Here is a 26,021-nt window from a genome sequence, read left to right as displayed (position 1 = left end):
GGATCAAGTAAGGATCTCTTCCACAGCACTAGAACAAGGAATCATTAGCATCCTTTTGACTTGGTTGAAGTGTTGTTATGGTCCTTAGGTGTTAGACATTTGGTTTTCAATTATGTTTCTGTTTTGATCATTTCATTGTTGTTTATTTACGTAGATCTTTTCTCTTTGTGTTAGTTCAATTATTCTCGTCATTGGTGGGCTTCCTGAGTTTTATGTTTGTTTCTGTTAGTGTTTATGTTTGTTTCAGGGTCTTCTTCTATTTGTTGAGGTTTATTTTCTCTCTTCCTCCCACTTGCTTCTTTTTCTCCTTTCCCTCAGCCTGTCTTTCTGTACAGTTGTTGCACATATCCTATTTTTTCTCAGCAAACACTCTTCCCCAAATCCCACTACTAACCTCTAATTGCTCTTCTCTTATTTGTCACTTCCTTCTCTTTGTCAGAACTGAAGTACCTCTCTTTCCTGTTCCTGATTTTTGTCAGTCGTTTTCATATTCCTTATTAAAGACTTTTTACCATGAGCCTCCCGAACTACTGTCTACATTTTGACCCTCCTCTAACACTAGCCTACTCAGAAGACTAGCAAATATTCTTTATAGCTTTGTACAAAGACTGTTTCCAAGAACTTCAACATAAAAGGCCTAAAGACCAATCTATTGAACAATATATTGCATTTTGCAATATATTGCTATATATTGATGTGCATTAAAAAAAACTACAAAGCTGGTCACAAGGGCGAAAATCCCATCTCATTATTTGGGGGGGGGGGGGGGGGGGGGGGGGGGGGTTACATTTCAATGTAAACCACGTTACATTAAAATGTAACGTGGTTTAAAAAGTTTTTAAACCACATTCAAGCTGCAGGACCAAAAGTGACTAGTAATGCACATCAAACATGTTTTATTCTCAGTAAGCAGCCTGCAGAGAAGTAAAACTAAAATCCAAATGTTGCTTAGACTACGTAAAATGCTCTTTTACGCAGTATTCACTCGGTGAATATTACTGTTTGACATGCAATAAACGTATAAAACCAGCAGAGGGCGCCACAAATTTACATTTGTGAATGGGAACGGTACGAGTGAATACTCCTTTTTTGGAGATTAAAAATTCTCCACTGGCCGGTCTGCTTGTTTTCACCTATTTCCCTTCTACTCTTTGTTATTTTACCCAGCATAAGGTTTTTCACGTGAATATTTCACGCCGCGGCTGCGCTCAGACCAGCTGCAACCAGACGGCTCCGTGTCTGCGTCTCCAGCTGCGTGGCTCCAGTCCCGCAGGCTGGGTCGGCCATGTTGTTGTGTGGGGGTTGATGGAAGTTTGGTAGTAGGAAGTGGAGAGGAGGCTCCATCTCTCCGGGATACTCCAGGATCCCACTTTTCCTCCTTCCTCTTTGTTTTCCATCAGCAGGCATGCCTCTGCCGGATTTTCCCTTCAGTGATTTCTCCACATGACGGACAATGACAGCCTCTTGCAGCGCCAACATCAGCCTTCAGGACTGCAACACTTGATTTAACTTAAAACCAAACCGCTGGATGGATGAAGTGAGGATGAAGGCGGATCGGTCCCGGCTGGAATAACTCGGATTTACTTTGTCCCGAACTGATTCAAGGAGAAAGTGGTGAAAATAGGAAGAAAAATCACACTGGAAGGACCGGGAAGGTAAAGGCAAAAATAATAAGAAATGTAATTATTTGTTTCTTTGTCAGAGCAGGATGATTAAATCAAGAAGGGCCAGCTGCTCCGCTGTGTGACCTGTCATCAACAAAGGACTGCAAGCATTGCCAACACTGAGAGCTGATTATATGCTATTGTGTTTTTATTCAAAAATGTGTTATATGTAAGAAAAAGAAAAGGCAATGCACGAATTTAATCCCAGTGGAAACAAAAAGAAAACACACTAATTCCCTGGAAAAATTTTAATCTGGAAAATTGCATATAATTATAGCTTTATTACAAGAAGCGGGAATCTTAACATATCATTATGGAGTATAGCTGTAAATGAAAACTTCCAACTCATTTTATTACCGTATTGCAATGTGTTTAACTCAAATATATATATTTTTTAATGGATTTTCTAAAGTACCTTATCATTTTGGTAAACTGTTAAATACTTAACCCTCGTGAGTCATGCTGATTCAGCCCTCTGGAACATCAAGATTCTTTTTTTTAACAGCTGGAGTTTCTCTATGCCTTTCATCAGCACAAACTCCACAGAATGCCTTAAGATTAGAACTGTTTTACTAAAATGATTCAGTAACATGTCACATCCTGAACAGCTCTTTGCACAACTCTACCTGAATCAGCTGCTTTCAAACCTTATAAGGTAGCTTGGACCTGGAGAGTTGGGAGTGCCGCTATTAAAGCTGATGTCGTCCTTTTTCTTATCTAGCTGTATGTTAGTGTATCTAAAATGGGTTTAAATCTGAAAAATGAAATACATTTTGTGACTTATCACAGACATAGGGTGATGTTTGTCACCCTGGCATAGGGTCAGAGTAGAACATCACCAGTTGTAGATAGGTTCCGCACCTATTTCGTTTTTTCTTTTCCAGGTCAATGAAAGCATTGACCTTTCAGTCTCAGTATGAAAGGTCAATGCTCTGTATACAGTCTATGAGGACTCCCAAATGGTCAATACAATTATTAGCTGAAATATCAGAAAGCAGGGTCAAAGTCCCTGTAATGTAGTCTGGGTGGAAAAGGAGATCCATGGGTCCTAGCTGTGTCGCTCAAGTTGAATGCATTTTCTTAATATCATTCTGAGAATCAGTTTAGACCTACAGGAGTTGTGTGTTGTCACTCTATGTAGTAAGAAATCCATTGTGAGTCCTTATACACATGCTGGGTGGGTCCAAGCATGTGTAGGAGTGAGGTGAGTGACACTTCATCAGTCAGACAGAGAACCTGAATACTGTAGTAAATGAGTAAGTAAAGTAAATATGGGATCATTATTGCGACATTTAGGTGTTGCTTGGTTGAATTTTAGGGTGGTGGTTCACATGATAGGTATAGCAAGATCTTCTGCCAAGAAAACATGAGACCAAAACACAAGATGTGTTCTTTGAGGACACTTTATTTACATTTGAGACTTTTATCTTAATTTTTTTTCTTGTCAGGTTGACTGCACATACAGTCAACCTGACTGTATGTGCTAAGTGCTAAATATGTACTAAGCTAGAGGGCTTAGTACATATTTGTACTAAGCCCTCTAGCTTGAGTTGAGTTCATGTAGCCAAATTCCTTTTGTCCCAAAAGATGTCACCTTAAAAATCCATCTGTATTTTCTAATATTTGTTACAAGAAATAGTCTATGATACTAGTTATGTCGTCCCTTTATCGGATTGCAGATTCCAAAAATAGGCCACATTTACACATCTAGGTATTCCCATGAGATCTGTTATTCTGGAAAATGTGCCTTTTCTCAGCAGTCAAGCGACGAAAGTGAGTTTGACATCAAAGTCTTAAGTTGTAGTCTTCTTGCATACTAGCCATGTTCTGTGATAATGTTGGTTATGCAAAAGTACAAAAAGAAAGATTCTGAGCAACGGACACACCGGTGTACCGCATACAAAACAATGATAACAAGATACAGACTATTTAAACATTACAAAGTTCACTTAAGTATACACAAAATATACAAACTAACTATCAAAAGTAGAACATAGAATTGTACTTTTGTTCCTAAATCTGCCCTAATCTGATCTAAATAGCAGGGTAATCTTAAACCAGAAATCCCTAACCCTCATAAGACTCAAAATAAACTAGCTAGTGATGGCTTTCTGAAGGCTATGAAGGCTTACTTGGATGTAGTGTGTTAGGTATTAAAATTAATGTGGTGCTCAGTGGCAGCAAGCATCTGCTACAGATCTGAACTTCAGCAAAGCTCCACAGACCGCCGTCCTGCCTGTACTCACAGCTGGGCACGCTTTCAGTCGGAGCGCTGGCTGATGGATGGAGGAACTCCGGTCTCATGCTTCCTTTAAGCTCAGCTGCCGGGCTGTCATCCAGCCAAATGTCTTGTGATCTAAACCCCAGAGGAGAAGAATCTGTTTGAAATAGTGAGACTTGTTTTATTTTAGAGTCAGCTCTCAGACCATTAATAATCCACAGTGCGCTTGCATCATTGCTATATCTGCTTATTTGTATTTTCAGCAAAACTCTATAAGCTTTGTTAAAGGGGCAGGGTTATTTGTTTTCCAGCCACATAGTATAATTTTTTTAGTACGATCAAAATGTCACCTTCAGTTGTATATATCAAACATGACTTAAAAGAATTGTCACTTCATAATTTAATATCTTTAAATTAGGCCTTTGTATCTTTAAATTCCTGCCTTCATCATGTCAACATTCTTCTATCAAGCATTTACAAATGTTCATCAGAGCGCTGGACTGAGAAAAAATACGGTGATGAGATTGTGCAACCTTAAGCGATAGGAATGGCAGGTCACTTGAGTTTACTGAAACTCTAGAATCAGCTGTATACCATTGAAAGGTCAGAATATAAAATTATGGATCTCCTTGCCTATTATAAACGATTCTAGTAGCGGTGGTGGTGGTATAATGCGTGGTGTGGGGGACATTTTCTATGAGGATGTGTCCAACACTTTGTTGAATCAATGCCTTGAGGAGTAAAGAACTCAGAATCATCAAGGTGTACGAAATAAAGTGGAACATTCATAGACCGCTGAGATCCTTTCCAGATTAACAGATTTAACTGTAGGTAAGGATTTCTCTCATACCTCCAACTTGCTCTTTCTATGAACTTTGAAAAAACTATTTGAGTTCAGATCCTAAGAGTTTTTGCCAGAAAATAAGCCTAACCTCTCCCAGTCTTATCAGCATTTTGTAAATCCTGCCTTGACTGATCACGCTGTGGTTGGAATGGAAGAAGGAAACCACAGGAAGGTCTTGGATATGCAAAGAATGATTTCCTAGCTTTAAAGCTCAGGGAGACATTGAATATGTTTTTTGTGCCGCAGCTGGCCGTGGATCTCTGCTCAAAGTGGTATGTTTTTGGTTAAGCGTGCACAACCCTGAGCCTCTGTGAAATCCCTCCAATGCTGTCACTGCACACTGACTGGAGTGTGAATTATGAGAGCCAATATTAGTAAATCAAACTCACAGAGTTGCATGAGAGCGTGCCTCTGAGACTAATGAAAGCACCAAAGACAGAGGGTCAAGAGTCAGAAAGCCTTTTGGACATGCAGCATCTTCTGTGAACGTCGGATGTTTGTGGATAGATTTTTCCTATCCAGACATCTGGGGCTAAATCAGGACGTCTGCAGATAGATAGAGTTTTTGTTTATTCTGTTTCCTGGAAAACATGACAATGATAACAATTGTTACTCAACAAAGAATCATCCTTAAAAGAATGCAAATTCTTTCAGTTAGAGGCAGATCACAGCAAGTCTTTGCTTTTTTTAAGGGCCTTGAGCAACAGACTAAACCCCTGTTATTCCTTCAGGCAGTCCGACCTTGCTGGAAGAGGTATTAAGCAAAATTATTGCCTAATCTGCCACACTTCTTACTGGACAGAGGCATGAGGAGCAGGAAAATAAGCACTAGCTGGAAAGGTATTGCTGCTTTTATTGCACATATTTGACTGTTTTTGTATATTATTAAGGAGAGACTACTGGCAGCGTTGACCAAGTGCTTTTCCCAGCCGTGTTTATATTTATGCAGAGTTTGGCTGCACAAGAAGAGATCTATGCCTGGAGGAAAAGGTTTTAAACAGTCTGTTCCTGATTGCTTAACTTCGATTCAGGCTGATTTAAATGCCTGATTTACGTTTGATTTTCAGTCTCTGTGAAGCAAAAAGGAGCACAAAGAGCTTCAGTTTGTGTAAATGCTTACTTCTTGTCATTGCAGCTTCCTCGTTTGAACTCTTCTCCTTCCTCTGTCACTGTGTTTGGCTCCATCTGGGAAGACTTGGATGTCTTCTTATGTTTGTAGGTCATGCTATCATCCTGGGGGCGGGATGTTGTCCGCAATTACAATAAGTTGCTATAATTAGCAGCACATCATAGTTTCCCAGTGGTTGCATGGCTGTACTGGTCAGAAATTGCCTCATGTGCAGCAAAGGGACATCTTGAGCTTTTAGATATACTATAAGACGTAATTGCATAAACTTGGCAAACAAGAACAAACACACAGATGTGATTCCAGATTGCCTCTCTGTTTTTAATGACTTTGCTGCACTAAACTAATATTTCATTTATTACATTACATTTGAATATACAATTGCAGAGGAAAGAATGGTATCATTATTATTTATCCTACAGTTAATATTTGATGATAATGGTGTTGCTGATATTTTTTAAATTTTTATCTATTTTACAATTATTAATTCATTTCCTCTTTTTAATTTGTTTGTTGCTTAACATTATTGTAAAAGTTGTATTGCAATAGTAGTCACAATTTCATTTATTTATTAAATAATTTGTTTATCATCTTGTACTTAATGTATTGTTATGATGATTTTTTTTTTTATCAGTTTGTTCCTTGTAGTATGGGTAAACCTGAAATTTAAATTTAAATATTTTCACATTTATTATTCTAAATGATGATGATGTTTAACTTGGTGGTAGCAGCAGCAATAGCATCAGGTCTATTATTGGCCTATTTATGTTTTATTAATTTGTTTGAAATATTAAAGAGTAGCTTATACTAATTAACATTATGTTTTGAAAGTCCCATGACACATTAATTTTTGTATTTTCTGTCTAGGATGAGGCACTTTTCAGTTGTTGAAATTGTATATAAAAAAAGAAAACAGTGTCGTTATGTAACAGCTGTCTGATTTATCCGACTGACAGTGAGTTGTCTGGCTTTAGCTCTGGGCAAAGTCAGGCTTCTGTGTGACATTACAGGCATGGTGAGCTTGGCCAAAATGACTACACACCCCCATGGACCCTGGTGGTCACTCTTACTTTGTTTTCTGTTATTATCCTCTTTGAGTAAATCCTTCACCCTTGTAATCCTAGTAGTTCCAGCTGGGAGAGCTGGCACTGTGTGTGCCTGGCTGCCCCCCTTTCATTCAGCCGGCCTGCTGTCTCACTTTGCCGTTTCTCCTGCTCCGCAAACAGAAAGGTCAAAATCATTTTAAATGTGCCTACACAAACACTCGGATGAATTTTTACTTGAACTCGCTGTGCTGGACTTATGAGCAGGGATTTAGAGGCAAGGCAATTTTATTTTTATAGCACATTTTCAGAAACAAGGCAATTCAGACTACTTTACATAAAGTAGAAAAATAAAACAGTAAACAAGCAAAATAAAGAAAATAGAGTAAGGAAAGACAATAGGAAGTTGAAAAACAGATGATGTTCCAGTTGTTATTAATCAAAGGCAGCTCTGAACAAATGGATATTTCTCCTTGATTTAAAGGATCTCAGTGTTTTAGCTGTTTTGCAGTTTTCTGGAAGTTTGTTTTAGAATAGAGGAGCATAAAAACTGAATGCCTCTTCTCCACGTTTGGTTGACTTCAGGGATGGATAGACTTGAACCAAAAGACCTGAGTGGTCTGGTACGTTCACACGATGGCAACATCTTTAATGTGTTTTGGTGCTAAGCCATTCAGTGATTTATAAACTTACAAAAGTATTTTAAACTCTGTTCTTCATCTCAACAGCTATTGCTGTGCATTTTCTTTAACAATCTTTGTCAGGGACTTAAGAGGTACAATATGTGTTTTTGATCTGTGTTTAGTTGTTTTACCAACTGAGGTATTTTCTTTAACATTCATCCTGGAAGTCTAAGACATTCTCCCCCAGAAGTCATAAAAGCAGAAATTTCTTTGAAATTTGCTTTTCTTGCGTCATTTTACAAAATTGAGTTTTTGCAAATGTGGTTTAGGCAGAAGAATAGGACTTTCATTATTGTTCAGCTTTTCTACCACTATTGCTGTTTTATACAAATAGCTACAAACAAAGGGTTGATTTTACCTATTATAATATAAGTGATATAACAAATGAAACATAAATCAGTTTTCAGCCTCATTGCACCTTGTAGGCCGTACATAAAAAAACATCAATAGATTATATTTCTTAAGCTTTTTTGCGTATTGTCGACATAAATAACGTAAATATAGTATAAAACGTTTAATAAGGTGGTGGTTTAGTTGAAAGGACTGAAAAGTCTTCCTGTTTTCCGGTCAGCTTGGCTAGGTGAGCCCTGAGCAAAATCAGCAGACTTTCATCAGTTTTTCTAATGAAATTTAGACCCCACCACCTCCTGCCATAGTTGACAGGATGAAGCCTGTCTCTGCTTTCCATGACAGTTGTTTCATCCTGAGGCTGGAACAGCGTCTGGCTCAGGAACTGTACGTCTCTTCTCTGTGCCAACATTCTCAGCATGTTGGCTGCACATCTAAAGTCAGACATTGGATTTATAGCCACACTAACTTCAAACCCTTTGTAAGAAATCTGTTATTTAGAAACCTCTGTAGTGCCTTAATACATCTAAAACTGGTTTCCTTAAGACAACCATTGTTGCAGCCTACAATTTAAGCACCTGCAACATTTTATTTGTGCAAACTGCTTTAAAATGTTTGAAAAATACCCATTTTGTTGAATTACTTGGCAATAAATTCGAAGAACTCTGTGAACTCTCAATTATGCACCTCCCTCTAAGATAAGACATAATACACCCTCCTAACATCAAGGCCATGGCTGCAGAATGAGAGAATGCTACACCTCTTTGACTAATCATTGCATGATGTTGACTCAGTAATAAAGTACCCTGATGTCTTTGCAACTGCTGCTTCACCAGTGTACCTTCATGCTAGTCAGCAACACTTTTCTTTGTATTATTTTAAAGGACACCTTCTACTGTTTCTACTTATATCTTAATAGAACAAGTTTTTGTCATATTTTGTATATTGAGAGTAGGATAAGAATGCAAACAGGAGCTTGGAATAAGCATGGCAAAAGAACTGATGAACAAAAAAAAGTAAACATACTAAAGTGAAGCAAAGTGAACCGGACATGGGCAGAGCAACAAACTAATCCAGCAATCAGGAATGAAAAACCAGGAGCTTAAATACTCAGGAAGGGGTGGAAAATGTCAAAGTAGCCAGATTAACTAATTAGATTCAATCTGGAATAGTTGTGGTAACAGTAAAGTATGGAGACTGAGGGAGGGAGACTAATGAATACAGAGGACGTTAAACTAAGACTCAAAAAGAATACAAATCAAGGAGAAAAAAACCTAACACATACCTAAGAAACTAAATCCAAATGCACAAAGAACAGAACACAAGAATAAAGCAATGTGACTGCACCTTTCTAACAATAATAAACACAGAAAAATGTACTAAATATGTCACGATCTATGCAAAATAAATGAACAGACAATTACAGGCAATCTGTAATAGTAATGTTTCATTAAAGAGGAATTATCCATAATCTGACTTTTTGGACTTTTTTGGATTTTACAGTCAGTTGTCAAAATGATTGTGATGAGTTCTGATAATCGCTCAATTTATTTTGTTATAGTTCTGAATAATATTCACTAGTTGTGAGAAAAAAGAGATCCGATAAAAAGTATCTATAAACATAAATGTTCAAGTCTAGGCACAGATTTCTTAATTAGATAATAGTCTGAATTTTCGCCAAGCCATTCTTTGACATGAGTAAAGTGTAGTATCATAAAACCCAGAGGCTCTCTTACATGTTGTCTCTCTAGTTTATACCTCAGTATATTCAGAGACTCATTGTTCATAGCTATGTTCAAAATTGTGATTCCAAGCAGATTTAGAATTCACCATATGTCCCAGTTACAACAGGGCTTAAAGTCTTAGTGCTTGAAGCAGCAACAAAATGATTAACATGGAAATATCAGGTCATTACACTTTGATTTCATAACATTTGTATCAGAGCTGGCAAACCATATGTCATGATTCCTAATCCAGACTCCTCCTCTTAAGCCTTTCACTCTACACTGTGCACTTCTCCAGATTCTGTTTGTGTTAAATTGATCTCTTTTTGCTTTGTCTGTTTGTGCAGGCTGAGACGATGGGCTGTGTGAAGAGCAAAGAAAACAAAGGTCCCACCATGAAGTATCAGACCGACAATTCCTCACGGTCTGACCCCAACACCTCCACCGCCGTGCCTCACGTTGGTCACTATGGGCCAGATCCGACGCAGACACAGCAGAATCAGGCTCCCACATCTTCCTCCAGCTCTGCAGCTCTGAATTTCAACCACGCCCTCACTCCGTTCGGAGGCTCCTCCTCTGCCATGACTCCCTTTGGAGGAGCGTCGACCTCCTTCTCTGGTCCCATGTCCAACTCCTTCTCTGGTGCCGTCTCTAGTGAGTAGAGTTTTCTTTCTTAAAGCTTTACATCATTACATTGCTACTATGTTTGCATTTCCAATGTATTTGTTTTCAAATATTTCTCGTCAGATTTAAATGTCCTGAAATCAGCTGCCAATACCTACTGTTGACATTTAACAGAACTCATTTTGTTGAGCTGCTCAATGCACTTTATGGCCAATCCAAAAAGCTAAATTGTTTGGTCAGTTAAAGACAAAAACATCCAATTGTCACAGAATTAATGACCCTTGTTGTGAGTTAATACGGTGAGTTTGAAAACTGTAAAAGATTAAATCATTAATAATAGTGTCAAAAATATATTTTTCCTTTAATGTATCATACTTCCTGCACATTTAAACTGAAAACAGACCAAAGATGCTGCAGTAACCTGGTTACATAAGTACCTATGTCATTTGACTAATATTGAGTTGAATGACTTTTTAGTTTTAGTTTCAAAATGCATATTTTTTTGGTGGGAGCTTCTTTTTGTCCACGGCCTGTCAGGCAACCTCACAGATTAATAAAGGACAAAACTCATTCAAAATGAATTTTCTTCCTTTTAAGTCATTGTTTTGTAGATTTGGATGTATGCTTTGACTCACAGTTATACTGAACAACTGGGTTCCCAAAACTGACCAGTATTTAAAAATATTCATGTTTTCAGCCACCTTATTAAAACTCAGATTTTCCCTGACGCATGACACTGCCATCATCGTGTTTTACAGTGGAGATGTTGTTGTTTTCGTTAACCACAGTGTTGTTTCTTTCTAGAATATTTGACCCCTAAGATGAGGTTTGTTTCCTTCAGGGTTTGAGAGAGTGTAGCCAGGACTGGACGTTTGCTTTTGTCTTCAAACCCTCTGCATAGACGCCCTACATTATTAGAGACCTGCTTTCTCTGTGTTTTCAAGACTAAACAAGAGGAGCCAGTGTTTAGTTCCCATCTCTGTCAGCTTCGGAACAGCCTTCCTGTCAACCTGAGATGTTGTTTAAGTCAGCATGTACATTTTGTTTACAGCAGCTATCGATCAAAGAAACTGAATAATTAACTGTTTGTCTAGACACCATAAAGTTTGAAAATAACTATTAAATTTGGACTTAAATTAAAAATGTAATTAAAGTTTTAAATTTGCATTTTAAATGCTTTGTGTTTTTAATATTTATATTTTCTTCTAATACATAAACACATAATAATTTACCAAGAAACAGAAAATCTGAATAAAAATGGCAAGACAGTTTTTATAATTTAAATAATAACACTATATTATTTGGCCTAACATGCAGTACTTAGGGTCACCATTGTTTAAGCATTTTTGCAATATGGAAAAGACATTGCAAAAAGTAAACTGTAAACTTGTTTTGCTTTTTTTTTTCTAGTTATACTTAAGAAAATTTGTACTTTTAAGTAGTACTGCAAATGGGGTGCACCCTGGAAAGGTCAGGACAACACAGAGACACACAAGAAAAACAATGATGCATCCATAGAACAATTTAGAGCAATTTAGAGAACTGACCTAACATATTTGTCTTTGGACGGGGAGGTGAAGACTGGAGTACCCAGAGAAATGTGAAAAACAGTGTCTTTAGACGTGCCATTAACTGTTAGTTGGGTTACTCATTATGTTTTTAGGCACTTTTTTCATAGAATACTGAATGAGGTGTTTACAAGCCACTAATCCTGTTTCATGCCGAAACCTCCTGCCTCTGTGTCATTGTTATTTTACGTTGATACATTTTTATACAAGTCTTTCTGTCAGCCTTGATCCACAGAGAAAAGAACTGATGATCAAACCCTCCTGTTTAGATGGGATTTCGGTTGTAATCCTCCCCGGTGTTGGATTATCTGCTCTTAGACGCGTCGCTGGCTTGCTGTTTGCTTTCTGCAGGTGATAATAGGATTGTTGTTGACAGCATTGTTGTCATGAAAGGCCTCCACGTGGGAAGGCTGCTGCACAGTAGGCATGTTGATTTACAGGATGTTGTCATGGGATGCAAAGAAAGAGCTGATTTATACCGTGTAATAATGACAGGTGGCTTTTAATGGTTCATTTGAGGTCCTGTTCTAATAAATCAAAGCCACCAACCTGATCTGAATTATGACTCAAAGAAACGTCATATTTCTGGAGACATGTTGGATATATATAGAATTTTCTTTGACATATGTAACAATGGTATTGTCAGATTCCATCTGTCATTTTTATAGCTGATGCCAGATATTTACATACACTGAATAAAAATGAACTTAATTTTTTCCCCCTCACTGTCTAACTAAACCGTGTCCATTTTAGGCTGTCAGCGTTCTGGATCAGCTGCAGTTGTCTGACTTTTTAGGCACAGCTCTGAAGATCCAATTGCAGTAATTAATTCAACCAGAGATAATTGCATGGACGAGTTTCTCGAGATCTTGCAGGAACATTAGTCTGTTTTTTTTTTCTCCTGGAAACATTCTTTAGGCGATAAAAGGCCAACTTTGTAACTGTCCTTATGTGTCTCTGAAGTTTGGGTTTGAGTCCATTACTACACAGATTTTGGGCCTTATCACAAGATTCTAGCTGTGTGCTGACTCTTGATAGTTCCTCTTTAGGTCCAAAAATATTCACTTTTGTTTCTATTCAGATGAAGAAAGTTGCATTGATTTGCATTTCACATCTGTGCATTGATTTGTTTTATTCATCTACTCAATGCTAAATTGTCACCTGGTGATATTGTAATGTAGAGCATAATATTGGAGACTTGTCTTGCTATTTGTTATAATCTGAGCATGTAAATATAAAATAAGATGAACCCCAGGATTGAACCTTGAGGAACCCCACATGAGATTTTTGTCAACTGTTGTGTAAAGTTAACTGAGATTTGTCTCATTTTCATCATCTGGGCTTTTCCAAGTTGTTTAAGAGTTTAGTATACTTGGTGTATTTAAACTTTGGAAATTTAAGAATGTAATAAAGCTTTCTTAATATTCCTTCTGGTCTTTAACTGAAACAAATAATGTTAATCTATGCTGACATAAAGCAGGAGAAGTTTAGTCTGTTATTTGTTTTTTATATACAGAACATATAGATATCTGGTTTCAACTGTGGATGTAGAGCCGATACCTACACAGTGAAATTACACAAAAAGGCAAATACTGACACTTTAGCCGAATGTGCCTGTATCTTTCTCAGTGGTCTTAAACTGGCATATTTTGTAATGCTTTCTATGCAACCACACAGTGGTCTTTAATTGTGGGTTTTGTTTTCATATTTTCAGGTGGTGTCACCTTCTTTGTTGCCTTGTACGACTACGAAGCCAGAACATCAGATGATCTTACATTTAAAAAGGGGGATCGCTTTCAGATCATCAACAATACGTAAGAATCTCCTCAAGTTGACATACACTCATCATAGGCAATGAAGTTTATTATGATTTCAAGATTTCAACAATGTATTTTAATTATTCTTTTTCCACAATGGATGGATTAAACAACTAACTCATGTAGGACAGTTTATAAACTATTTTGGGGTGCATAAGTTTGAATTTTATGTGGATTTTCACCAGTTGATGCAGGCCCAAATTTGATTTTTCACTATTTGACCCAAAATATGACACTCGTGAAAGGAAATTGCTTACCTCAAATCAACAGCTATTCAGTTGAAACTTGAAGATATGTTAGTGTTTCATTTAGATAATCATCTTAAACACATCAAAACTGATTTTGCAATAAACAATGTCGGCTGTCATTAAGATTCTGAAATAACATTTTTAAAACCATCTAAGATTTTTGGACTATTCCTAGAGGCCGAACCTGTGGCATAAAAACACAGGTCATAAATCACCACTTTTTGATGTCTGCAGAAAACAATTGGTTGAAGTAAAACAATCTAACAGAGGGACCTTAATCAAATAATCAAATATTTGTAGGAGTGTATGTATATATACAACAAATTCAAACTTGTTCAACCAAAAACATTGACATTGTATGCTGTATAACAATGTATGTAAACCTCCAACAGCAAAAGTAGCTTGCGATTGCACACTTTCAATGAGAAGCAGATTTATTTCATTTTCTTTAACGTCTTTTCAGAATCAAGTTCATGTCACAGTTTTTTTGATTTAACAGAACCTCTTTCATTATAGAGATGGACAGAAAATTATTAAGTACCATTACCAGTGTTTCATTGCTGCTCTGAGTCAGTCTGCCATATATATGTATAAGCCTCAGTCTTGACAGTTGACAGTTGAATGAACAAACTGTCTATGTGCTCTCTCCCGTGTCATTGTTCTCCTACAGCGAAGGAGACTGGTGGGAGGCTCGCTCCATTAACACCGGGAAGAAGGGCTACATCCCCAGCAATTATGTGGCCCCCGCTGACTCCATTCAGGCTGAAGAGTAAGACTGGGTTGTTGCCTCTCCTACCCTCTGTCTGCAGATTGTGTGTCAGAGAGTAGTGGCCGTAGCATGAGTGTGGATGTCTCAGTGTAGTCCAACATTATTGACTTCACACCCTTTTCTGTGAGCTTTCCAGTCATAGTGAGCCAGAATCTGCTGGGTTTGCTTTTCTTTTCTAGTCTCTTCTCTGTTCATATGCTGTTTTGTTTCGCAGGTGGTACTTTGGCAAAATGGGGCGTAAAGATGCTGAGAGGCTGCTGCTCAATCCTGGGAATAATCGAGGGACTTTCCTGGTGCGGGAAAGTGAAACAACTAAAGGTGAGTCATTCCTTCTTTTTGAACATGTTTCATTCAATGTCTACGATTCTTTCTGGTTTTACTGGTATGCACTTTAATTTCAACATGAGCAAAAGTCTGCCGTAAGCCTCTTGATGACATTTTAAGGTTTTTGGAGACTTCTTTTAGCTCTCATGATGAACTTGTTTGGATGGCCAGCATGTCAACAGTTGTAGTCAGTTTGTCATACAGTTGAACAGCTAATTTCAATTTCTGCTTTTTGTAAACTGATGGGACAAAAATAAGCTGTTTGGAAGATGTGTTTTGGTATTAAACCAACACAGAATTTCAGAAAAAGAAATTCACATTTAAAGTGAAACATAATGGAGGTAGTAGATGATCTGAGGAGGTTTTGCTGCTTCAGAATTTGCATAACCTGCTGTAATTGAAGGGACAATTAATTCTGCTTTCTACTGGAAAGCAGAATTCCAGTAGAAATCATGGGAAAAAACATGTCTAACTATAAGTTTGTGACATTAAGCTCATGCACTGTAGTCTTATATCAGTTTGGGATGCTGTAGCATGACCTAAAACAATCCACTCAGTCTTAAAGCCCTCCAACATGGCTGAATAAAACAATTCTGGATCAAAATTGCTCCACAAGAATTTAATGGATGGCAAAACCAGTTATTGTGTTTAGAGGGAGTTAATTTTTCACATAGATCCTGGATTATTTGGATAGATTTTTTAAAAATACAGAATTAAATCCTCATTTTCCAAAGAGTCTTTTGTTTTTGATAATCTGAAACATGTATGTGTGACAAAAGAAAGAAAAAGTGTAACCTTCAACAAGTTTAGCTTAAAAACAGGGATGTCACAATAGTTTGCTGAAACCTGCAACAGTAAGCTATGTTGCAGCTAACTGTATTCATTAAAAAGGTGTTAAAGCTAGGTGATCTTGTAGGAAAGGTGGTAGACTCTGGTGCAGAACAGGAAAGTTCCAAGTAAGTAAGGTTAGAAATACACTTTTGAAACATTGTCTTTCAGGAATCTGTGGCATACATCCACTGATTCATTCTCCACTTGTGAAAAGAATCCCAGAAAACCGCCATCCCAGCCCAGTTTAAAACTTTTCAAACTGGTCTTTGACCTTTCTTTAGGTGCTTATTCTCTCTCCATACGGGACTGGGATGAAGCCAAAGGAGACAATGTGAAGCACTACAAGATCCGCAAGTTGGATAACGGGGGATACTACATCACCACGCGAGCCCAGTTTGACACGCTGCCGAAGCTCGTCAAACACTACACAGGTATGGTCCTGTCCTTCCCTGCGGTCAGACCTTGGAGAATTATCTTGAAAATTGTTCTGTGCCACACACCTCGCTGTGTTGCCAAGGGAGATGAAGAATAGTTGATGTTATCGTCAGATTTGCCACATCTTCAGCCTGAGGCCGCCTCCGGTTAAGCCTCTGTGATTCCACTTGATTTCACTGTGACCCCAGAGAGGTTCTTCCTGTGATTTAAAAAACTTTGTGAAAGCGGCGCATCCTTGTAGCAGTTTTTATCTCCGTATCGCAGAGCACGCAGACGGACTCTGCCACAAGCTGACCACGGTCTGCCCCACGGTCAAGCCTCAAACTCAGGGGCTCGCTAAAGATGCCTGGGAGATCCCGAGGGAGTCGCTGCAGCTGGAGGTCAAACTGGGCCAGGGATGCTTTGGAGAAGTGTGGATGGGTAAGAACAAAGCTTGTACATGCTTAATAGAAGTGGATGTAGATAATAAGGAGACCCTGTGTCTGTAGTGTCTTTCCGTTGGTGTCAAAACTGGGACGTTATCCACTTCCTGCAGTTGCTTCCTTTGTTTGTTGTGTCCTCTTTATCTCAACATGTTGCCTCTTGTCAGATTAGCTGATGCTACAGAACTGTGCAAAACTTGTAAACCACCTCGTTATATTTACGTGTGGAATCCAGGGATGCCGACTTTTGCTCATTTTAAATTGGCCCTGACTATTAGTTGTACAGTTGATACTTTTGATACTTCTCTTGTTTTATCTTTGACTGCTTTTACTAATTTTTTGTAGTCATTAACATCAATCAAACATCTAACAGTTCCTGGGGGATACACAATCAGCAAGCCTTAGCATAAAAGATGTTTTCTTCCGTCAGAATTTTTTTTAAATAGGGTTAAAAGTTGAAAACATATCTGGACAAATACATCCATTTATGAATAAAATGTTGCTGAAGAGTTGATCAGATTGGTTTACTAAGCTTGTTTGTTTAGACCAGACATGTGGGCTAAAAATGGTCCAATTTTCAACATATTTCTCTGAACTAAATAAAGGCAAGTAATGAGAGCGACCGGAAAAAGCAACTAAAGAGATGTAGCATTATAGACATTTTTGATTGCAAGAGTGCACACTTCACACTCTGACCAAGGCTGTTGAAAAGGCCTTCATCATGACTTTAAAATTTTGTTGCATAAGCTTTTATTTTATGGGCGTTCTTGAAACCTGACAGATAATGTTTTCATGGCCTTGCTAGGTTGTTAGGATTGAAGCTTTTCTTTGGTTGTGTGTTTTACATTTTAGAATACCCCTATCTGCTGTCTTCAAATATTTACCTCAGACTCAAAACAGATAATTGTAAGATAAAGAGAGAGAAACGTTTGATGACGTTAAGTCTTTTAAATGAGCAATGAAATAAATCGTTTCTGCAAAAGATGTCCAATAGATAGTCAGTTCTGGTGAAAAGGTTAAATAATTCTTCTAAAATTAGATTCATCTTTGACAGAAAATTGCTAAAAGAAGAGCTTCGGAAAGATCGGAAGAATGTACATGAACAATATTATATGTGTGGTTGCTTAGAGGGAGAAAAAGATAAATAAGGGATGAACCAAGACTTTTGTACACCATTTGTTCTGCCACTTTCTTAACTGAGGTTGAATCTGCTCATAGCTGCATGACAGCACACGTCTGAGCAATTATAAGACCTAATTAATGATACAGCCTTTCTCCCAACCGATTATTCACACTGATTCCCCCTGTGACTTCCATTACTTTGCTTCCTGTCTTTGTCTCTGCAGGCACGTGGAATGGCACCACCAAAGTGGCCATAAAGACGCTGAAGACGGGAACCATGTCGCCCGAGGCCTTCCTGCAGGAAGCTCAAATCATGAAGAAACTCAGACATGACAAACTAGTGCCTCTTTATGCTGTTGTGTCTGAGGAGCCCATCTATATTGTCACAGAGTACATGTCCAAAGGTAACCAAAACAAACCCGACTACATTAGGTATTTTCCCCGCTGTAAAAAACACAACCCGGCTTTATTTTTCATCCAATTCTACTGAGTTCTTTAAAAGAGAAGTATCATAAAACCAATCTGTACAGCATGAGTTGGATTAATGCATGGAGATTTCCTTGAAGGAAGAATTTAAATTTTACAGGCATTTTAATTGATATGCTGTTCTGGTTGAGAGCCCCCTGTGGTTCCCTGAAGCCTGGAACTGAAGACTGCAGCAGTTTTGTTGGAGGTTTTTGCACCTTCAGCTGCAGCAGCACTTTTCTTTTTTTAAGTGGAGGTGGGGGGTTAGAGGTAGTTAGATTTATGTGAGGGTGAATGGTTACCATTTTACATGCACCACTCTATAATTGAATACAGTTTGTTCATCTATGGTGTGTTTTCAATGTGAGAAATAAACTGCATTAATATTTTTCATACTTTCACTTGCAGTTTATGGGAAAATATTTTATTTTACTCTCAGTGAATTGGATTCTAAATCACAGTTACTTCCACGTTGTTTTTAAACTGGATTTTGTGGTGCTCATCGACATTTAAGATTTGAAGTTGCACCTACTTTAAATACTTTCCCAGAAGTCTTTGCCAGACTTTTATGCCTACAACAATATCACAGGCTTCCTTTTATTTGAATTTTCAAATAATTTGAGTTAAATCAACATAATTGTTTGAATTAATATCCAGAAAGCTTCAGAATGACTGACTGTGTGTTAAATTTTGAGTGTTAACATTTTTTTTTACTTACTGGAATGAATATATGGACTACAGATAGTTTTTCCAACCCAGCTTGTCATTTGGACCTAAAAAGTATTTTCCAGAACCTTCTGTATATGGTGGTTGGAACGGAAATAAAATTATTGATTTCCAATCTGGTTAAAACAGCAAGAAGAAAGGAGTCGCCAGTGTAGGTAATTATTGTGAGTAGGGTTAGAAGCAATGCTTGGACAGCTGGTTAATGATTTATTACAGGATTATAATGTCTTCTAATCAAAAACAGGCAGAGACGTTGTAAAAATAAATGATTATACTTCATTTGTATTACACCAGACCGTGTATAGTCTTGTACGGTTTGAACCACAAAGACAAAATACTGAAAGCCTTCAATCTTAAATTCAGCTACGGATGAACTGAAAAGCTGATGAAATACAAGGAAAGGTATATTTCCCAATAGAAACATTAAAAATAATTATTTGAGGAATCTAAATGCAACTTTAAGCTCGAAATGTTGAAATACTTGCAGAAACTCAAAGTTATAGAATTTTTCAAAATTCTATAACTTTAACTTTAGTAAATTACTTCTTACTAAAGTAATTTCTGTACTGTACTGTAATTTCTGAGAAATATTCTTGCTTGCTAATGTACAATCCCTTGAAAGCCAATTGGACTACCTGAAACTGGACTTAACCACCAAAGGGAAACATTCTCATTTTCTGCATTAAAAGTGCCAACTTTGCATTATTTTATAAATAAATGATATTTTAATGCAAAGTTGGCACTGTTAATCGACTTTCAATGCAACTTTTAGAGGAACTTTGCATTAAAAGTTTTCTTATTTACCGAATGACACTTCACAAACACACACACTCTAAAATAAAATCCTATTTGCGCTTGGTAGCTCAAATACTCCACTTTTAAAGTGAAAAAAAATGTTTTCCAATAACAAAAAATTCCGCGTCCAGTTTCTTTCACTAAGCATTAACTGAATAATGGGCTTGTGTGATATAGAACAACGTAGACAAAAATAATATTTCTGCTGTAGCATGTGGATTATTTCACGCAGTCACATCAACACCTTCCTTTTTACAGCTTATCCTCTGTGCTGCTTTTCCAGGAAGCTTGCTTGACTTCGTCAAAGAAGGTGATGGCAAATTCCTGACGCTCATCACGCTGGTGGACATGGCCGCAAAGGTGAGACAAACACCCACAGTTTCCCCTTTAAATAAAGAGCCTCTGTTTGTGCATTGCTGATTTCAGAGCTTTATTTTAAGACGTTTATAAAAAGAACCGCTACAACAGGCAAGCCTGTCAGGTTTTCCTTTTTGCCTTTGCTTTGTGTGTTTTATGTCCGACATTGTTTGGAGCTGAAATGATTCACGCAGATATTTTATTTTTAGATTGCAGACGGGATGGCTTTCATCGAGCGGATGAACTACATTCACAGAGATCTGCGCGCCGCGAACATACTCGTGGGCGAGAACTTGGTGTGTAAGATTGCCGACTTCGGTCTGGCCAGGCTGATAGAAGACAACGAATACACGGCCAGGCAAGGTTGGTACATTCACGTAGACACACGCAGAGAAACAGCTTGTGAGTGTGGAGTAGGAATGGAAAATACAGGAGAGCTATATGTGGTCTCCCATCATGGTGAATTAGGCTAATAGTGGAAACCAGATGCTGCTATTTGCTCTGATTAGTTGCACTTTTCACACACCGTGAAATAAAGTATTTTTGTCACCAGTTAGAACACATTTCCTTCTCTACATGTTTTTTCTTGTTCATTGTAAGATCACCATATCAAATTTTGCACAGTGCTGCACTGTTAGTCTTTTTCACATTTTGTCATGTTGCATCCTGGAATCAGTGTGTTTTAATTTATGTGATAGACCAACACAAAGTAGGTTACAGTAGGGAAATGAAGGTTTAAACACGTTTTAGAAATAAAAATCTTAAAATGGCTGTTGTGTATTTGTATTCAGCCCCTCTTAATCTGAGACCCTCATATAAAATCCAGTACAACCAATTAGCCATCAGAAGTCATCCAAGTTATAAACATAGTCCAGCTGTGTGTAATTTCACTTTATAAGCCCAGATGTTCTTTGAAAGCCCCAGCAGTTTGTCAAAGAACATTACTAAAGAAACAGAAAACTATGATGCTGTGGTTTTCATGATGCAGACAGGTCAGTTTAAAGTGAGGATAAGTTATGAAGCAACTCCAATAGCTTCGAACCCCTCACAGTGACATGTTCAGCCAGTTATCTGGAAAAGGAAAAAGTATGGAGCAACTGCACACAAGCCAAGACATGGCCAAAAACCTCAACTCAGAGATCCAAACATTTCTGGCACAACTTTACTGACTCCCAATGAGGAAAGTGAAGGTTAAAAGAGCTTGTGAGGCAAAGACTCCAGGAACCCTTCAAGTACTAGAAAACAACTTTATTTGCAAATCAACACGTTTTGGCTTGTGACCTTAATTGGGGAAACAAGCCAAAACGCCGTCGGATGCTAATAAAAATTTTTTTCTTGAATGTCTCCACAACAAACTTGGAAGATGCTTTGGTCAGACAAGCTGCTGCTGCCAACACCTGAGTGTACTTCTTCTACAAACGATTCTCCTGATTTGGAGGAAAACCTGCAAAAAGACTGAGATGGTGATTTATTATCCAGCATAACAACAACCCTTAACAAACAGCCAAAGCTGCAAGATTAAAGCATCCTGTTAAGGTTCAGACCTAAATCTGATGGAGAATATTTGACTGTTTTAACGCTCTTCATACAATTACCTGATCTTGAGAAATTTTGCAAAGAACAATGGGCAAAATGTTCTATATCTTGATGTGCAAAACTGGCAGAGACATACCTCAAATATTGATTCAGGGGACTGAATATAGATGCACAGCCTTATTTATAATGGCTTTATAACATTTATAAAACAAATGTTCTTCCATTTCACAATTGTTTTGCTACTTTGTCCTGGTTTATATTATTCATTAAATACATTAATGCTGTGTTTGTAATCGGATTTGACTGCTTTCGTAAGGCATTGTATAAATCAACCTTTGTCAAGTCACGATTAGATTTGACCAAAGTAAAATATGCAATATATTATGTATTATGCAATATATTTTTGGAGGACACAGCCTCTGATGTTACACCTCTTCATAACCACCACAGGAGCCAAATTCCCAATCAAGTGGACGGCCCCTGAAGCCGCTCTGTACGGTCGCTTCACCATCAAGTCAGACGTCTGGTCCTTTGGGATCCTCCTCACTGAGCTAGTTACCAAAGGCAGGGTGCCCTATCCAGGTGAGCGACAAACTCCTCCATCACACACGCAGTCTCTTTTTGATTTATGACTGCACCAGATTGACGCCAGTCTGTCAGGTGTTGTCATGCTGCTGTTATTAATGTCAGAGGACAAAGTGAAACGTCTCATACTTTGTGTAAGGTGGTTGTTTATGGCTCTGGAGGGGGGAATACTGACACACACTTTCACACACATGGTCAGATTTGAGATTAGATGAGGCCATCTGGTGGGAGGCGATCAGGGGACCGAACAGCTCAGTTATTAATGGCCATCTGCCGGACTCATTCTGCATCTCGTTTTCCTGCAGTACTGTTGCAGATCACCTCGCAAGTGCCTAATGTTGCGTCTTTAAGAGATTAGTTCAGATACACAAAATAGATGTTTAAACTGTGTGTGTTATTTAGAAATGTCTCTCTTATATATCAAGTTTCAAGCTGTACAGAGCAAAGAAAATGTTGCATTATTGCAAAAAGTAAAATTTGCAGAAGGAGCTTCAGGAACATTTTAAAAAATATATGCAAATTATTATAATTCAAATCAGGAGTGTAACTTTTTTTAGCAAAAATTAGCAAGATTAAGAATTTGACTTACCGTAAGTATTTTCAGTCTGGATTTTGTCCATTCACTCATCCATCTATCCATCCATCCATCCATCCGACTGCCTGCCATCCATCCACCCATATGTTACTAATCCATCCATCCATCTATCCATCCATAATTAATGTCCCATACTTTAAAGAATGACCAGTGTAAGAATATCTGCAGTAAATTCATAATAAACATTTGTATTAATACCCAAGATATGCTGAAATATTCTAAAACCTCTCAGGAATGTCTGGAATACAACATAATTAATTCCAGACATTAATTTGTGTATTTTGAATAAAAGAAACACAAAAAAATGTAATCAGAATCAAGTACATTTAGACTGTCCAGATTTGTCCTTTCGTCCAGGTTTGTGATTATTAATGATATTGAATAAGCATCTGTCATGGATGTCCAGCTCTCAGTGTAATCTGCGATCCTATCGCCGCTCCTTTTAGGTATGGTGAACCGGGAGGTGCTGGAGCAGGTGGAGCGGGGTTACCGCATGCCCTGCCCACCAGGTTGCCCTGAGTCACTGCACGAGATGATGATGCTCTGCTGGAAGAAGGAGCCAGATGAGAGGCCCACCTTCGAGTACCTGCAGTCCTTCTTGGAGGACTACTTCACCTCCACAGAGCCTCAGTATCAGCCTGGAGAAAACCTATAGCCATAAGGAGGAAGAGGTTTTGCTTAAGACTGTTGAATACAACTCTACTTAATTTGTGTCCATCGTTTTTATTTTGGTTGTTTTTTTTTGTTCTTCCATTGTCTGTTCAGATTTTTGTTTTTACATGATTTTTTAAAATCATTTCACATCTGGTACAACAATTATTGGAGGGAGGGAATTTATTTGCCTCTTAATGTAGATTTTATCAATATGTATGATAGCAGTTATGGGCATACACATTCACGTTTAAATACCAGACATCACACAGTGTTATGTTTCTGTGAAATAAGCTGTGATTGAACATCCACAAAGAAATGTAATTGAAATAATTTTGACGTCTCTATGGTTTACTATGGCAATTTGCCTCCTTTTGCTGAACATATTCTCAATGATTTTCTCAGTTCACAACATGAAACTATGAAAGTATGGAATGTTATTTCAGTTTTAGATTTTTTTTAAAAAGTGCACAAATTTTATTATTTTCTTTTTTTTTTGGTCTAGTCGGTATTCCCTACACTTATAGAGAAGAGAAGGGGCAAAGTGCAGTAGCCAGTTCAGTATGTGGTAAAGACAGAAACGGTCCAGAGGAAAAGCTGTAGTGTCCAGTCTTTGTAGTAGTAATGTTTGAATCCAAATATTTAGTTCCCGATCCTGACACAAGTCATTTATGATTCGCTTTTTACCCAGGCTGACAAACCTTAACGTCAAAACCATTTATACACCCAAAACACTCATCCAATTTAAAGTAACTCGCTGCGTTTAATCAGTATTACAGGGTCCACTTTTGATTGTGCTCCACTTAACTCATTCGCCTGTGGCATTTTTCATGATGCAGCATGCATTTTGTTTTGACAGCAACCAATGTTTAGTCCGAACTCTATTTTCTGTTGGACAACCTTATGTTTCTAAAGGTTTCTGTGACTCAACTACTTCTATACTACAGTCTTCAATAAACCCCCTCCTCACTTATGCTGACTTCAGAGCAGTTTTCAGAAATGGTAGGCTAAGTTTGTTTTGTGTTTTGATATGACTCTTTGATAATTTGGCTTATAATGTGTAGAAATAACATACAGACGGTGTCCTTCTGCCTCATCAACTTAGCATTTTGTTTTGAACATCATAAAATCTAATGGATTGTGTTTCAGATGCTCTCTGCCCAGCCCTGTTACACAGTGAAGGTCTTTTTTAAAGAGTGAAACACTTTCTGAGTGATAAGGAACACCCAGATTCGTAAGATTGACAAAATAATGTGAACAACCTAGATACAGTTTTGCAGACGTTACAACTTGTAATACAATTGCTTTGATCAACTGTTACATCACAGTAGAAAACTGTGTTCCTAAAATCCTGAACAAGCAATACTTGTTTTGTTTTCTGAGTGTGATTTACAGCAACAATGAACTCTCATCAAGTTTGCTGTTTCAGTTTTTTTTCCCACTCCATAAGAGCATTGGTAAATATAAATGTAATTAAAGTACTACTAAATGTTTGTTCTTTAGCCGTTTTATTGCGTCATCGAATTGGTGTTCGAAAGTAGCCCACTTGAAGGTTAGGTTTTATTTTCATAGCAATGTTTCTGTACCAAGGAGCAGATGTGTTGCCAAAAAACTGTTTATCATCACTTTTATTATCACATTAAAAGCCCAAAATCATTGTGATCAAGTTTTAAAAACCATAGATTTTGTAAATGTACCATTTGTTATATTAGCAATTTCAGAAATAAGGTTAATATATTTTGTCAGTAGAAGTTCTCAGGGGGATAATCTCATGCATTCTTATTCATTTTGGGGTGATAAAACTTAAAGGAAATCTTACACAACTGAATATTATGTCCTTTGTGTGTTTTCTGTGCTCCATTTTCATATTTTGTTATAATATGCATTTTCTTACATTACACAGTTGGTGTCTAATAATGTCACTTGGAGACTTTCTATTTGCTCACCACCCAACCAAGCAGTAATTTGTGTCCTGATTATCACAGTCCTTCTCTATAACCGTTCTATATATTGTCTTACCTGTTGGGTTTTTACAGTGAAGCGCTGCTGAAGAAACCTATGGACTAAGGCTTTCTGTCAAGTCATCATGACATAAAACATTGCTTCCAGCTAAGTATGAAGAAGACCTTTGCTGACCTTTGTCTTGAAGAAAGCAAAGCCTTTTATCCACTAAACTGTGACTGTTGAGAAAACTTTGGACTTGCCTGTTTATGTAACCAAAAGGACTCTGCAAACACTATATTTAAGACATTGGATGGATGTTTTTAATGGGGTTTTTTTCATCTTTTTTCTTAATGTTCTTTCATGGACTCTGCAGGATTGTATTAAGATGAAAAGTGAGCACAGGCCTTGCAATGAGGGCTTTGTATCATAAAATCAGAATGCATTTTGAGGAGTTAACCTGTGGGGAATCATCTGTGGAATTTGTAGAATAAAAACTTGATTTTACACGCAATATGTCCGTTTTGAGGCAATTTGATATGTTTCTTTAAATCGTG

The 26,021-nt window shown here is 37.7% G+C and overlaps 1 protein-coding gene across 2 annotated transcripts; it reads left to right on the top strand.

The window, feature by feature from the left end:
* Positions 1-1,107: 1,107 nt before the first annotated feature.
* LOC116711780 (tyrosine-protein kinase yes) lies at positions 1,108-25,978 on the top strand. 2 transcript variants are annotated; one of them, XM_032551283.1, is made up of 12 exons: positions 1,108-1,655; positions 10,001-10,307; positions 13,560-13,659; positions 14,581-14,679; positions 14,894-14,997; positions 16,116-16,265; positions 16,534-16,689; positions 18,038-18,217; positions 20,083-20,159; positions 20,366-20,519; positions 22,143-22,274; positions 23,319-25,978. In XM_032551283.1, exons 2-12 carry the CDS (start codon positions 10,010-10,012, stop codon positions 23,525-23,527), a joined length of 1,659 nt encoding a protein of 552 aa, XP_032407174.1. In that variant the 5' UTR covers positions 1,108-1,655; positions 10,001-10,009; the 3' UTR covers positions 23,528-25,978. The 2 variants fall into 2 exon arrangements, with proteins under 2 accessions (XP_032407174.1, XP_032407175.1); XM_032551284.1 differs by lacking the exon at positions 1,108-1,655 and adding an exon at positions 5,446-5,569.
* Positions 25,979-26,021: the final 43 nt, after the last annotated feature.

Source organism: Xiphophorus hellerii, chromosome 21 (genome assembly GCF_003331165.1).
Source record: "Xiphophorus hellerii strain 12219 chromosome 21, Xiphophorus_hellerii-4.1, whole genome shotgun sequence".
NCBI lineage: Eukaryota > Metazoa > Chordata > Actinopteri > Cyprinodontiformes > Poeciliidae > Xiphophorus > Xiphophorus hellerii.
This window is presented reverse-complemented; position numbering and strand designations above follow the sequence as displayed.